Genomic DNA, 15,133 nt, shown 5'->3' on the forward strand with positions numbered 1-15,133 from the left:
CTTGAAAAACAGAACAAAGGACAGGTCTAATTAGCTTCATAATGTGCAAAGTTGGAGAAATGCACAGAAGAGTGTAAAATTATAATTACCATATACATTTTGTAACTTGGAGATGATCAGGATGTTGATGTAACCAATATAACTGGAAAATATACAAATATGCGACTCAAATTAATTACTGGGAAACTAGTCTCTTGGGATGTGAGAATAAACGATTGCCTTGTTTGGACCCACAATTGCTTCCATCTCCAGTGTAATTTTAACAAGATTACACAATGCAACTCTGAGTTAAAGCTCAGTAAAAGCTTTAATGATAGGGTCATGCTTTGTAGCAAGTCTGCCTACTAGATGGGGAAATGGTGGCATAATGGAAATGCACTGAACTAGTAATCCAAAGTTGGAAGAGCAACACCTCATCTTCTGCTTGATGACATGACAGCCTTTAGGACTCAATATCAAGTTTATTCCATTACTCACATCTACACCTCAGTTCCTATCATGACATGGGTGCTTTCAGTGCAGCCAACCCAATTTTACTCACTCATAGCACCCATTTTCCCTCATCAACTTCTTTCCTTCCCTGGCTTACTAGCTCTAAACCTTTGTCCACTTAACATTTTCCCTGTTCTCTCTGGCTCCCTTTCACCTATCCACTCACATCTTCCACCAAGATCCCCTTCGCCCTACCACCGACCACCCAACCTCCCCTCCCCATCAACATAAATACCACCTCTTCCTAGCTATCAGTTCTGAAGGGTCACCAGACTCGAAACATTAACTCTGTTTTTCTCCACAGAAATATTAACTCAATTTCCCTGTCCCATCTTTGTGTTTTAGATCCTCTCACTCCAATTCTTTGTTAGATAGCAGTAATCCAGAGGCCCAGGCTAATGCTCTGGGACACTGGTTCATATACTATTACTACAGCTGCTGGAATTTTAGTTAATAAAATCTGAAATTGAAAGCTCGCCTCAAAAATAGTGACCATAAAACTGATTGTTTTGAAAACCCTATCTGGCTCACTAATGTCCACTAATGAAGCAAATCTCATCTGACTGCTATCTAATTCATTAACAGGGTAAGAGCATTGCAGGCTAGGCCAGCATTTATTGTTCATCATTAGTTGGTCAGGGGGCAGTTACGAGTTAACCATATTGCTGTGGGTCTGGAGTCACATGTAGGTCAGACCAGGTAAAGATGTCAGCTTCCTTCCCTAAAGGACATTAGAGAACCATTTAGGTTTTGCCTGACAATTGACAATGGATTCATGGTCATATTTAGACTACTACCTCCAGATATTTTATTGAATTCTACTCTGGCTTTGAACCCAGTCCCCCACAGCATTACCTGGGTCTCTGACTAAATAGTCCAGTGATAATACCATTAGACCATTGCCTCCCCTGTAAATGATTCCAGTATCACAGCAATCTGGTTGACTTTAAACTTGACCTCGGAGGTGGCTCACCCACCCACTCAGGGATATTAGTGATAAGCAACAAACACTGAGTTAACCGCCAACACCCACACACCACAAATAACTCATTTTTTAACACATGTGATCCAATAATAACTTTCAAAATCTTTGCTCATACTTGGATGTGCATATTAAATTAATATGTATGTTATGAAATGGGCACAGGACTCAACTTTATTAAATAGGTATTGGCTGAATTATCATGCTGGAACATTTTATTAAATTACAGATTCCATTAATGATAAGAGTCAAGAGGAGTGTGTCAAAAAGCTGCTCTGAATAAATTAAGTACAATTTGGAAATTGTGCACAGTTTTGGGCTCCATATCTCAGGAAGGATGTACCGGCCCTGGGCCAGTGTTCAGAAGAAGTTCATGAGAATGGTTGTAGGAGTGAAAAGTTTAACATGTGAGGAACATTTGAGGATTCATACTTGATGGAGTTTAGAAGGATAAGGGGGGTTCTAATTGAAACATACAGAATACTGAATGGCCTAGACAGAGTAGATGTTGGGAAGATGTTTCCACTGTTGAAAAGACTAGGACCCGAGGGCAGTCTTAAAGGAAAGACCTTTTAGAACGGAGATAAGGAGAAACCTCTTCAGCCAGAGAGTGGTGAATCTACGGAATTCATTGCCATAGAAGGCTGCGGAAGCCAGATCATTGAGTATATTTAAGATTGAGTTGGATAGGTTATTGAGTATCAATGGGATAAAAGTTTATGGGGAGAAAGTGGGTGAATGGGGTTGAGAAACATATCAGCCATGATTGAATTATGGAGCAGAGTCAATGGGCTGAATGGCCTAATTGCTGCTCCTATATCTTATGGTCTTATGGACAATCATTTAACACTGCAGGGATATTTCTCCTTGATATGTTGGAAATGAAAAATTACATATATTCTATTTATTACAAAAGAAACTTAAACTAACGAAAAGAGAATTAATTATAAAACAAGTTGCAGTCTTTTGCTCTCAATGCAGACATTGAAGATGAATTTTTGTACCTGTATTTGTTCTTGCCGTTCCAGGTCCCATTTTTTAATTCCGTTGTCTCTGGATCCACTAAATAGAATATCCGCATGAATTGCCAAAGATTCAATTCCATCATAATGGGGAGGTTCAAAATTATGAGTGGGTCCAACAGTTCCAAGAGTACTTTCAGCTATTTCAAACTTCTAGATAGCAAATACGTAGTTGTTAATATTTAATCAATTAATGTAAATTCAAACATTTTCAGAAGGCAATTTAATAAAAAATGTAGTTTAAACTCTGAAGGAACTTAATTTCCAGAATAGTAATTTTCTGAAGTCACCAATAATAATGCAATTTATGAATTGAAGCTAGATTATCACAAACAGTTTGAAAAATTGCGCTTCAGTGGGTAAATAATCTGTCCTAAGTTAAAGTTCTGCACTAAAATTAAAGTCAGTATCAAATGTAACAAATAATTTCATTTCAATTGGAGTTGCTCTTTGTCAGAGTTAGAAGGACAGGCCCCTTTCATGCTCAACCAGGTCAGCTCCAGCAGTTGATGTTGATGAGACTATTTATCTTCCAGATTATAGTTCTGCCCACAGTAGTCTTATACCTTTTTGTTTAATTCAAACAGGTGATTTGGCACTGCGTCACAAAAAAAAATCTCAGAGGTGAGTTCTTGAGGGTTTGTGTGTCAATGGTAATGTCCCTGCCTCTGAGCCAGATTGCTAAGGTTTAAGTCCTATATGCTCCAGATGCACATACATTGTAAATTGCTTTGTTTTTAACCTGTTAACTGAGTGACTTGTGTTTTTTTTTAATCCAAAGAAAGCTGAATTCTTGATTGGGTGTTCAGGTGATGTGTTTATAAAACTGAAAAAAATACTGAGTTCAGGGATCTTGTGCAGACAATGTAGAGTCATAGAGATCTGCAGCATAGACAAAGGCACTTTTGCCTTTCATGTCCATTCCAGTCAAGAAAAAACAGTTAAATATTCTAATCCTATTTTCCAGCACTTGGCCCATAGCATTGTATGCTTTGGCATTGCAAGTGCACATTTACATACTTCAACGTACCTCTTCCACCCTTACAGGTAGTCAGTTCCAGATTTCCACCACATTTCCTCTAAACCATCTGCCTTTACCTTACCTTAAATCTGTGCCCCATTGTCATTGATCCCTCCACCAAGGGGAATGAGCCTTCCTGTCTATTTTATCCAAGCCAATTTTATACATCTCCGTCTTGTCCCTTCTCAATCGCCTTTGCTCTAAGCAAAGTAATTTTCCTATGTTTGAGCTGGGAAGTCTGGGTTCAGAACCCATGTTCTCCAGAGATGTCTCATAAAATATCTGAACAGGTTGATTAAAAGTGTCTATAGGTCAATCTTAGAGCCCTATCTCATTCTGAATTTTCAAAACCAAAAGAAAGAGTTGAGCTCCAGGGCCTTGTGGTGCAGTGGTAGTGCTTCTACCTTTAGGCTAGAAGGCACAAATTAAAGTCCCACCTGATCCAGAGGTGGGTCATAGCACACCTGAACAGGTTAATTATATACAAAATAAAACTAAGTTTGCATATCCAGGTTCAAGTTCTATTTGTCCCAGAGATGTGTCATAGCATTCTGGATAGGTTGACTCAAGTAACTAAGACCCAAGTTCTTTAGAACTGCCCCTGGGCCTGGCTAAAGTAGCCATCAACAGGTCCAGGTCCAGATAGTGGGCAGTGGAGGGGGTCATGAATCTCAAACGCCTGCCTCTCTCCCATGACTATGCTTGTACCTGGGTGATGCATGGCATGTCTGCCAATACACCATGAACCTTGGAGGCATAGTGGAGGCGGGAGTGCATTATCCTTGCCTTTAACAGTATTTTGATTTTGGCCCCTCCCTTCTTCTCTAACCCTGCCTCCTTGATTTTGTATTGTCACTTTGACCCTGGGTGTAGTGTTTGTAATTAGGTGATTGGGTATTTTGTTTAAGTGGTGGTTCATTATTTGAAAACAAACGGCCAAGTTCTTCCCCATTGGGGTGTTGGTTTCTGGACAGAAAAAGTGTCCAGAATGGAAAGATGAAAACCAACAGATAAAATCTTTGTAAATTTTAAAGTTTTTGCTGCCAAATTCGTGATATGAATGCTGGTGCCCAAAGCACTTTTGTGTAATCCAGACAACAGTGAGTTTTTTTTTACCTGATAAATAATCCATAGTATATTTGATTGTATAATAGTGCTAAACTTTACTTAAAATACTGCTTGTTTTTAATTAAATCAGTGGTTTCACGTTGCAAAAAGACATACATTTAAAGGTTGTTTTGTTACTGAAGGGTTGCTACCAGAACTGGATGAGATGATGGTTTATAATACTGGGTATGGATCACAAAGAACATTACCTTCACATAGTGATCTTTGGATCCAGTGATGACCAAGTCATGTTTTGTTGCCATTCTCTCTACTGTGAGGCACATTACTGGACCAATATGGCCTGTGAGTTTCCCAACAGGTTGGATTCTAAATGAAGAAAAAGGCAAACATTAATATTGGAGCTGACCAAAGTTAGATCAGCATTCAGCCAACCACATGTTGCATAATCAAAGAATCATTCTTCTGAAAAAATACAAACCTGACAATCGGCAATGGCTTCATGATCATTATTATTATTGGATTCAAATTTCACAGGCTGCCAAGGTGGGATTCAAACCTGGGTCCCAGAATGTTGCCTGGGTCTGTGGATTCATAATCTAGCAATAATACCACTAGGCCATAGCCTACCTCGAAGACGTATAACCAGAGAACTACCACGCAAGACAAAATTCTAAATCAAAAAGTAAAATAACTTTTTCTCAAGGTTTATTGTCCTCTAAAACTATTAAGTCTTAAAAGTTCATTCCCAGGTTGTGAATGTACTAACAAGAGTGATATTTATTGAGCATCCCTCTTTGTCCTTTAAGGTGGGCAAACTGCATTGGACTGCCAGTTCAAGTATTCTGAATGAGTGACAATGAAGGAATGGCATCCATTTCAGGATGGCGTGTGACTTGGACATGAACTTGGAGGTGATGGTATTACCATTCACTTTTTCATTCTAGGCAAATTGCTGCAGTGCATTCTTCATAGTAGATAGTACTCACTGCAGCCAAGGTATGGTAGTGGTAGAGTTCAATGGATGGTAATGCTTGTGAATAAATTACTGATTAAGCAAACTTCTCTGTTCTTGAAGATATTAAAATTCTTGAGGGTTTCTGAAAGAATCCTCAATAAGCAAGTGACAGCATTCTCCTTTGTGCCTTGTACATCATTATGAGACTTTGGGGAATCAGCAGTTAAGTTGAACAAATTCATTTTTTTAAAAGATCATTGCCTACTTCATAAGTAACCATCGAGAAACCATATTAATCGAATAATGAAGAATCAAAATAACTGTTCTGTATATTATTTAAGAACGTCACATTTTATCAAATACACTGAAGTTAAAGCTACTTGTAAAATATACAACAAACAACATAACCAGGAAAAATGCCTTACTTTTTAAGGTCCCAGATGCGAACAGAGTTGCCAGTAGCAGCATAGAGGAGAGTGCCAGCAGGATTCAGTGCAATCTGATTGATCTGGTGCTCACCTTGTGCAATTCTCACAGTGCGATTGGTTGTGCTGGCACAAGCATCACCTGAAGTCACCTGACCAGAGGAACTGATCATATAAAAAGATAAAATGCTATTTGTCAGTGTGCACCAGGTTGAAGACATCTTGTAATTTGTTAATTTCATTGCATTCAATCTCTGACGTCATGAAGTGGATTGGCACCTGCCAGCCATTAACCTCCTGGAAAGTGTTGTATTTGAGCAGGAAACAAGGGACTAAGTTGACATCCAAGCTGCATTGAAAACAAAGTGCTCTTGCTCTCTCCCAACAAACTACAGAGTCAAAATAATTTCTAATTTTCACATGAATGACCTTGTGAAGTAAAGAGGCTTGTGAAACCACCAACTTCATGTTAATTTTCTTTCGTGAACTTCCTCTTTTATCCCACCCCAAAAATCAATCAAAGTTGATAACTTACAGAAAAATAATGAGGACTGTTATAATTCTGACTATATTAATCCATTAAAATATTACTGATAAATCTCCAAATATGCTCTTTGCTTCATTGTGTATATCGTCTTCCATGAATCTATTACTTGAGTCATGTTTTTTGAGCACAGGGTTCCTGTGGGATTACAGTTGAAATACTAGTTCTTGATTAATTAATTCAATTGGACTTCCTTAATATTTGAAGTGGATCCTTTTATATTTCTCTATTATACTTTCTGTCACTGGCATACCTTCTAATATAATGAATAAAATCAAACATAATTTTCTGAATATGGTTTGATTAGAACTTTGTAAACCTTGAACTTACCCTTGTTAAAACTGCCTTAGCATCTCTATATAGCTATTCTGTTAAGATCGCTAATTCCTCTGGGGAGTGGTGGCACACTGGTACTGTCACTAGATTAGTGATCCAAAACCCCAGGCTAATGTTCTGAGGACGTGGGTTTGAATCCCATCACAGCAGATGGTGAAATTTGACAATTCTATCCAGTAACCTCAACATCAGAAATAGGTTCTAAAAATGGTTTATATGTGCACCAGGTGGGGTATGGCTATGGGACACTGCCACTCCTCTCCTCTGTTACATCTCTTCTATTCTGCCATCCAGATCCAAAAATTCTGAACTAATCACTGTCAGCCAGACTATGCTCCAATCAATTGTATTTTTGACAATCTCTGAAGCAGAATGTCACCAAATGTCTTTTGGAAGATTCTAAAGACAATTTTATAGAATTTATACAGTGTGCAAACAGGCCATTTGGCCTGAGAAGTCCACACCAGAGAGTATTCCATTCCTACCCATTCCTCCACCTTATTACTCTACATTGTCCTGGTTAATGCACCTAGTCTACACATCCCTGAACACAATTTAGCACGGCCAATTCACCTAACCCCTGCACATTTTTGGACTGTGGAGGAAATCAGAACACCTGGAGGAAATTCACGCAGACACAGGGAGAATGTGCAAACTCCACACAGTCACCCGAGGCTAGAATCAAACCTGTGTTCCTGGCGCTGTGATGCAGCAGTGCTAACCACTGAGCCACCATGCCACCCCTGAGTGTTGAACAATATCCAAAGTCAGCTCCCTGTCCACTGTGTTAATGGGCCATATATAAAATACAACTAAGGTTAGTCAGACATGATATACGCTTCACAAATTCATATTGTTTTTCTTCAATCAGATTATTCTTGTCAAACAGTCACACATTACTTTGATGATAGAATCGCATGACCTCCCACAATGTACATTAAACTGACAGGTCCATATTTTCCTGCTTTCTTCTTTCCACTCTACTTAAACACTTAAGGAAGAAAAGTAATTTTCCCCTCCAGTGCAATAATTCCTTGAAGTGAACAGCTTTGTGAGAAACCATGAATACATACTCCAGACTAAAACTGTGTATCTCAAGAATTCTAGCTTTCGTTATTTTTTTTAAAAAATCCAATTACATGCTATACCCTAGATTCCTGTAGTGTTTAAACATTAAGAAGAACGTTGTTAAAATTTTGTTAAAGGCATACCAAAAACCGAAATTAACTGCCTTGATTCTGGCCTCAAGAAAATTAAGTAAATGGATCTGACAACAGCTTTCATCTCGACACTAGTTTTCTGTTTTTGATTATTTATGTTAATCTGTTGAGACCACAATTATCCATTTTTTTGACAGTGTATAATTTGTGTCACTATAAAAGTGTTTATTTCCATATAAATGGATCCACAGCCACACATATTTATTCTTCATGAAATCTTCATTACAATAGGTTCATCTGATGTCCCCAGAAATTAGATCTGTGTGACTTACTAATCATATGTCCTTTTTAACTTAATAAGCATCTATGGCTCATTTCAAAAACCTTTGGGATAGAAAACTATCAGTTTAATGGATGAATATTATACTTGTTTTACTGAACAGTTCCAGAAATGTATTTAAAATTTTAAACATTTTTGTCTTCCATTATTACACCATCATGTCTAGATTTTAGACTTTTAACTTGGTATACCACATCCAAGGTTTCTTAAAAAATAATTAACAGCCATTTCAGTTTGTGCTAAACTCCTCCGAAAGTTCTCTCCTATTAACTTTAGTTTTTTGTAGTTCATTTTTCTTTCTTAATCTCCTTCAATTTAACTATGCAATCTTTCTGGGAATGTTTGTTTATCTTACTTGTAGTAAAGGTTTGTTCCATTTTCTTCAAAATGAGTTCCCTTCCAACAAAGCTTCCTAGTTGATGCTGATATTATTCTTATTTGTTTGAAACTTGTCTTTCTACATGAACTTTTAAAATATCCCTTCCAGATGCACATTACCAGATAACCTTACAAATAATTATATATCCAGCAAGTACAAGTTAATTTGAAAAAAACAGTTAAGTTAGTTAATGACAAAAAAAAATTCCAGCAAGCTATTCCAATCAAAAGGTGATTAGGAATCCTTTTTAAGCTGCTGATATGAAGGAGATACTGTTTGCAAAAAGAAATGAGTTGAATATAAATAATAGGATAATACAAGACAGACATTCTATCGTTTAACTTTTGAGAACTTGCACTCAGGACAATACCAGTCGGGGCAACCAGTGGGTGAAAGTGAGGACTGCAGATGATGGGGATTAGAGTCAAGATTACAGTGGTGCTGGAAAAGCACAGCAAGTAAGGCAGCATCCGAGGAGCAGGAAAATCGACACTCCTGGATGTTTCTACTCCTCCCTGCTGTGCTTTTCCAACACCACTCTAATCTTGACTCTAAGTCTCCATCATCTGCAGTCCTCACTTTCACCCCTGGTTCTGTGGAAAGATTGGATGAACCTGAATTAATTTGTTTGAGATTAGATTCCCTACAGTGTGGAAACAGGCCCTTCGGCCCAACAAGTCCACACTGACCCTCTGAAGAGTAACCCACTCCTCCTCTAACTAATGCACCTAGCAACTATGGACAATTTAGCATGGGCAATTCATCTGGCCTGCACATCTTTGGAATGTGGCAGACACAGGGAGAATGTGCAAACGCCACACAGACAGTTTCCCAAGGCTGGAATCGAACCTGGGACCCTGGTGCTGTGAGGCAGCGGTGCTATCCACAGAGCCACCGTGCTGCCCTTTTGTTCCATGTTTGTTTTGTTGCATGTTTAATAGAATCATAGAATCTCAACAGTGCAGAAAGAGGCCATTTGGCCCATTGAATCCACATTAATCCTCTGAACAGCATTCTATCCAGATCCAGACCTAGCCCCCACCCTAATCTTGTAACCCCATGTTCATCATAGCAAATCCACCTAACATGCATTTCTCTGGACTGTGGGAGGAAACGGGAGTACTGGGAGGAAAGCCATGCAGATATGGGGCAAATATGCAAACTCTACACAGACAGTCACTCAAGACTGGAATTGAATCCGGGTCCCTGTCACTATGATGCAGCAATGCTAACCACTGAGCCACTGTGCTGCCCCATTTCTTATTTTTATTAACAAACCTCAAGTTCAACCAAAAATACTGACAGGGTTTACCATACGTATATGTAATGAATTATGTTTCTATTAGATTTTTTTATGGACCAGACCAAACTCCCTTCAGATATTTCAAGGAGATAGCTTAGACTGTAACTTTTTCTTATTTAAAGGTGGTGTAAGGTGCTGTGTTCCAGATGTAATTCTGTAGGTTACACTACTTTTTGAAAAGCACAGTTTGTTCTTAGCCGATCGTTAAAATATAAAAAAATAATTGGCATAACTCTATTGAAAACTGAATGGAATAATAGATTATTTAACTATTAAACAGCAATGTTTCCAAAATAGTAACATCCCATGAATACACCCTTTGCAAAAGCAAATTAAGAACATAGATTGTCTCACATGCAATGTTTCTCCAGCCCAGAAGGAAAGAACATCAAAAGAAAATTCTGGCAGAGAAAGAGAACTCTGCTGTAGCAAAGAGATGAATTACAGCTTCCACAGCCAAATTCAAAACCCCAACAACTACTGAAAGCTAAGTTAAAGCCCTGGTTCTGTGGAAGCCTGACTCCACTCATTCATGCTGCTTCTATTGCTTCAACTTTTAAAAAAACCCAAACCCTCATGAGCTGTTTACTGAGTTAGCTTGGAGGAGACACCTTGGCATTTACAGCTCAACACCTGTCTTCAAAAAACAAAAAGAACCAAATACATCTCTTAAAGCCATAATATCAACACAGACTGTAGGGCAAGTTCCTTACGTTAGTGTCCTGATGCATTTGGGGCTCTCTCGGATATCCCAAATTTTAATGTATGATGTGGAGACAGTAAACACAAGACTGGAGTAACTGCAGTATTTGACGGAGACGACATTGTTCGGGTGCCCTTTCAGGGTACTGATTTCCTGTCCTGTCGCCAAATTCCACACTTTACAAGTGCGATCTGAATAAATTACAGAGCACAAAATTAACCAAGGAACAGAAATTTTTCAAAAATCGTTTTTTTACTGATACAGAAGGAAAGTAGAAACAAACTATAAAATAACCTAACCTAGCAATTAAATGAATTTTCTCAATGATCAACAGACATATACACCGAAACAACCACAGAAAGGTCATCCTGATGAATAACGAAACAATTTGATTTATCTGTGTCCCATTACCTTCTTTTAGGTTTTAAATTGTTGGTTAGAGGCAATCTGGCAACAACAATTTTGTAGATCACCTCGTCTAGTTCAATATCATGTACAGTGCTGTCCATCATCTAACAGGCCAGTAAACAAAATTGCCTTTGACTGACTCAAGTTCAAGGTTTTCAATCAATACTCAAAACAATTATGAATCATTTCCCAAAATTTACAAAACACCCACAAAAAAATGTACTCATAGTGACACTAATCAGAGAAAGGTCCCTGCCATTCTATTCATGGGGTGAGGGTGGGGGTGGTGGGGGAGGGTGGGGGGGGGGGGGGGGGGGGAGTGAGGTGCGGTGGGGTGAATAACTACTCCTCCAATCACAGATTACAAGAACAGCCTGTGGCTGGTGAAGCAGTGACAGCTGGATAAGTAAATGCAGGGATTGACAGAGTCGCTGGGGGAACAGGGAGACTGAAGCTTGCACGTGTGAAGATTGGTGGCCAGCTTCCTTTTTGCTGAGGCTGAAATGTGAAGCTCGCCTTTTTTTAGGGAGCAACCCTTCTTCCTGCTTTCTCTGTGGAATTTTGTGAGAAAAGGAAGGCTGCAAAGGAGCTTGTGGTCTCAAGGGGCAGCGAGAGGGGTATGTGGAGATTGGGAGTCTGCAATGAGCTTGGGAGAGGGTTTAAGCAAGGCAGAACAATGAGGAGAGTCAATGAGGGGAAAGGGACAAGATTGTTTTGCAGAGTGGTAAGGCTGCATATTGCAAGGGAGAGAGTGGGTGAGAGTGAGAGGGAGGTTGCAAAGACGGAGAAGATGAATTAAATGCAAAAAAAAGTTTCAAATCTAGTCTACAAAGGAACGCTCCACTAACTCGTAGCATGGTTAACTAGAAATCACGGAAGTTAATGAATTATATGCAAATAAATATTTCTTACCACTTGCTTAAAACTGCACAAGAGCTATACTATGGAGAAGATAGTAGCTAACACTATTGTAATGAACTCTGTGTCAGTCGTTAAAAAAAAAACCAAGACCGAAACTAAGAAAAAGGTAGTAGCTGTTTGGTTAAACAATTTTAACTTTGTAAATATGTTACGGAAACAAATTAGTTGCAACTTTAGCAGTCTGTGGAAGGTGTGTTTAGAGTCACAGCTTTTTGTGTGTCTAAATATTTGGAAAAAAAAATGTTAATTTATGCTTCTCATATTAATTTAATTACTATAGTACATACTCCTTATATGTCATCTTTAGATTTAATGGGTTAATAATTATGGAGAACATTAATGAATTCCTCTAATTCTGCTTCTGTGTGAGTCCAAGTAATTTATACATCAACACAAATACAGAAGGTAATGCTACGTGACTGCATTAGCCAAAAGAAGTCAGTGAGAATGAAAAATGGCCCCGATGACCAAAAAGAAAAAAACATAGAGAAGATCCCTTAAAAATTAAAATTGTCGCCTTTAAATTTGAAAGAGCTTTTTACATTAAGTGGTTAATGTAGGAACCTTAGCTTACTCCATTGTTTCTTCTTTCCCGAAACATCAGATTATACCTCTTTAACGTGCTAGTAATGCCTTCAATTTCAAAGCCTATGCCTTTATATTTATTAGATTGAAACACAACACATCAAATTATGCCAATAAAGAGGTCAATGTTCAGAAGCCTTCAAAAACTGGGTGTGCAATCTCAGCCAATGTGTCCACAGGCTGACGCAGTGAAATGGAAAAAAGAAATTAATCTGCACCACTTTCTGCCACTTTTGCCCATCTGGTTGGATTGCAGTGTTGACACAGCTCTATGCACCTGACATGAGCTGGCAGCAAGTGAAAAACGATTTTTTTCACGACCTTCAAAAATTGTTACCAGGACAAATTAGGTTACAGGTAGACAACCCTTTATCTGAAATCTTGAAATCCGAAAAGGTCCGAAATCCGAAGGATTTTCATGAAGTTTTTCTCATTAATAAGGTTGTTTGGTGTGCAAACAGTTAACCCAACTCCACACCCACTCGATGTGTGTCACTCGGATGCAACGTGGGACATTGCGGGGCATGGCCCAGCACTGGCAAGCCTCAATTCTGTCTTAGGGCCCGTAGTACTCACAGTGAGTCTGCTCTTCGGTAAGTTTTTAAAAAATTTCACCATCAAACTGTCACTTATTCCGAAATTCGAGAAATTCCGAATTCCAAAAACCAGCTGGTCCCAAGTGTTTCAGATGGAGGATTGTGTACCTGTAGTACCTGTTCCTTAACCACATATGCCAGAATTAAAGATTGATTTTACAATATAAAAAGTTGAATATGTTCTACCATTTGCAATAATGTATTATACTTTTTTTGTATTAAACACAGTGATTTAAGCATAAATAGCAAACAATCCTACATAGTTTAGGATTGAAAGTTATTGAGAATGAAAATATAGCCCCTGAAAATCAGATACAGTCCTCTAGAGGAGATTGGTAGTTGGAATTCAAAAGATATTTGAACATGTACCTCAAGATTAAAATAGATTAACAGGGTTATGTGGAATGCTGGGAGATATAAGGCTAGCTGAACTGCTCTTGCTGAGAGCTAGCATAGACACAACTAATTGAATGGCTTTATTCTGTGCTGAAACTATTCCTTTCAATGTCATTTTTTTTTGTAATCAATTTTCAGGCATTGTGCAGTCAAAAGGCACATTAACTAGTGAGCATATTACAAGGATAAATAATTTTCACTGCCTGAACCTTGCACGGTAATTTTGTGCTGGTTCAACATTCAACATAAAATACAACCGAAAATGCAGCAAAGAAATAGTCATGCACATCAGATCTTGACATGAAAACAACTTGAATAAGTCAGAATAATTTGTAATGGCAAAACGCCAAGATAAGTTACAGTCGAATGAAATGAACTGAAAATGCTTAAGTAGTAATGAGGAACAAGGCTTTATTAGTCAAAATCAAATGTTTCTTTCTGCTGTCATCCAGTGCCCACAGAATATATTAGGTTTTCCTAATTTATAGCAGAGCAAAATATTGTAACCAAGTGGTTATGATTTTTTGAGAAGATTTGTAGCTCAGGTTGTGGTTCAGGATGTAAGTTTGCTTGCTGAGCTGGAAGATTTGTTTTCAGACGTTTTGTCACCATCAGTGAGTCTCTGTTGAAGTGCTGGTGTACTGTCCCGCTTTCTACTTACATGTCTTGGTCTGTTGTGGTGGGTGATATCACTTCCGTTTCAAGGACACCAAGGTAGAGGATGATGTGGTCATGGTTGCCTTCAGTGTGACGGCCCTATTCACGTCAATTAACATCAGCCTGGCCAAAGAAACACTGGCCGCCCTACTGAAAAAACAGGGACACCAACACCAGACTGCACCAACTCGATCAGCAAGGACATCCTCAAATTAGTAAACTTGTGCCTCACAACCCACTTCAGCTTCAATGACAAGATATAAAAGCAAATCAATGGGACACCCATGGGATTACCAATATCAGGATTCTTGGCAGAAGCAGTTCTGGAGAGGTCGGAATGAGCAGCTCTCCCCATAATCCAGCCCAAGCTTTAGAACTATGTGGATTAGAACAAATTAGAAGAAACCCACAAACGCAAACAACATCCTTACTGGTATTAAGTTCACCAAAGAGGAAGAGAACAACAAGAGACTCCCCTTCCTAGATGTCACAGTAGAATGAAAAGCCAATGGACAGCTGCAGACTAGTGTCTACAGGAAAGCGACACACACTGACCAGATAATCAACTACAGGAGCAACACCCACAAACAGAGCCGCATCGGGACATTATTTAAACAAGCCACAACACACTGCAGCACCCAGGAACTACGGTGCCAAAGAAAAAGACCTATACAACGTATTCAAGAACAACAGGTACCCGATAAGCACAGTCCACCGATTCTTACACAACAAACCTAAACAAGAAGACACAACACACCCAGACACTCAAGACACACTACCATCCAACAAAGACATCTCAGAGATGACAACCAGACTACTCCAGCACCCTGGCATCATGGT

The 15,133-nt window shown here is 38.8% G+C and overlaps 1 protein-coding gene across 4 annotated transcripts in view; it reads right to left on the reverse strand.

The window, feature by feature from the left end:
• Nucleotides 1–15,133, reverse strand: part of kif21b (kinesin family member 21B) — a 182,575-nt gene that overhangs the window by 11,320 nt on the left and 156,122 nt on the right. For all 4 annotated transcript variants that reach the window (XM_060845457.1, XM_060845455.1, XM_060845456.1 and 1 more), the window contains 4 exons: nt 10,741–10,921; nt 5,966–6,130; nt 4,834–4,951; nt 2,479–2,649 (listed from right to left, as the gene is read on the reverse strand). In XM_060845457.1, the coding sequence (XP_060701440.1) occupies nt 2,479–2,649; nt 4,834–4,951; nt 5,966–6,130; nt 10,741–10,921 (635 nt within the window). The remainder of the gene's footprint in view (nt 1–2,478; nt 2,650–4,833; nt 4,952–5,965; nt 6,131–10,740; nt 10,922–15,133) is intronic.

Source organism: Hemiscyllium ocellatum, chromosome 26 (genome assembly GCF_020745735.1).
Source record: "Hemiscyllium ocellatum isolate sHemOce1 chromosome 26, sHemOce1.pat.X.cur, whole genome shotgun sequence".
Taxonomy (NCBI): Eukaryota; Metazoa; Chordata; class Chondrichthyes; order Orectolobiformes; family Hemiscylliidae; genus Hemiscyllium; species Hemiscyllium ocellatum.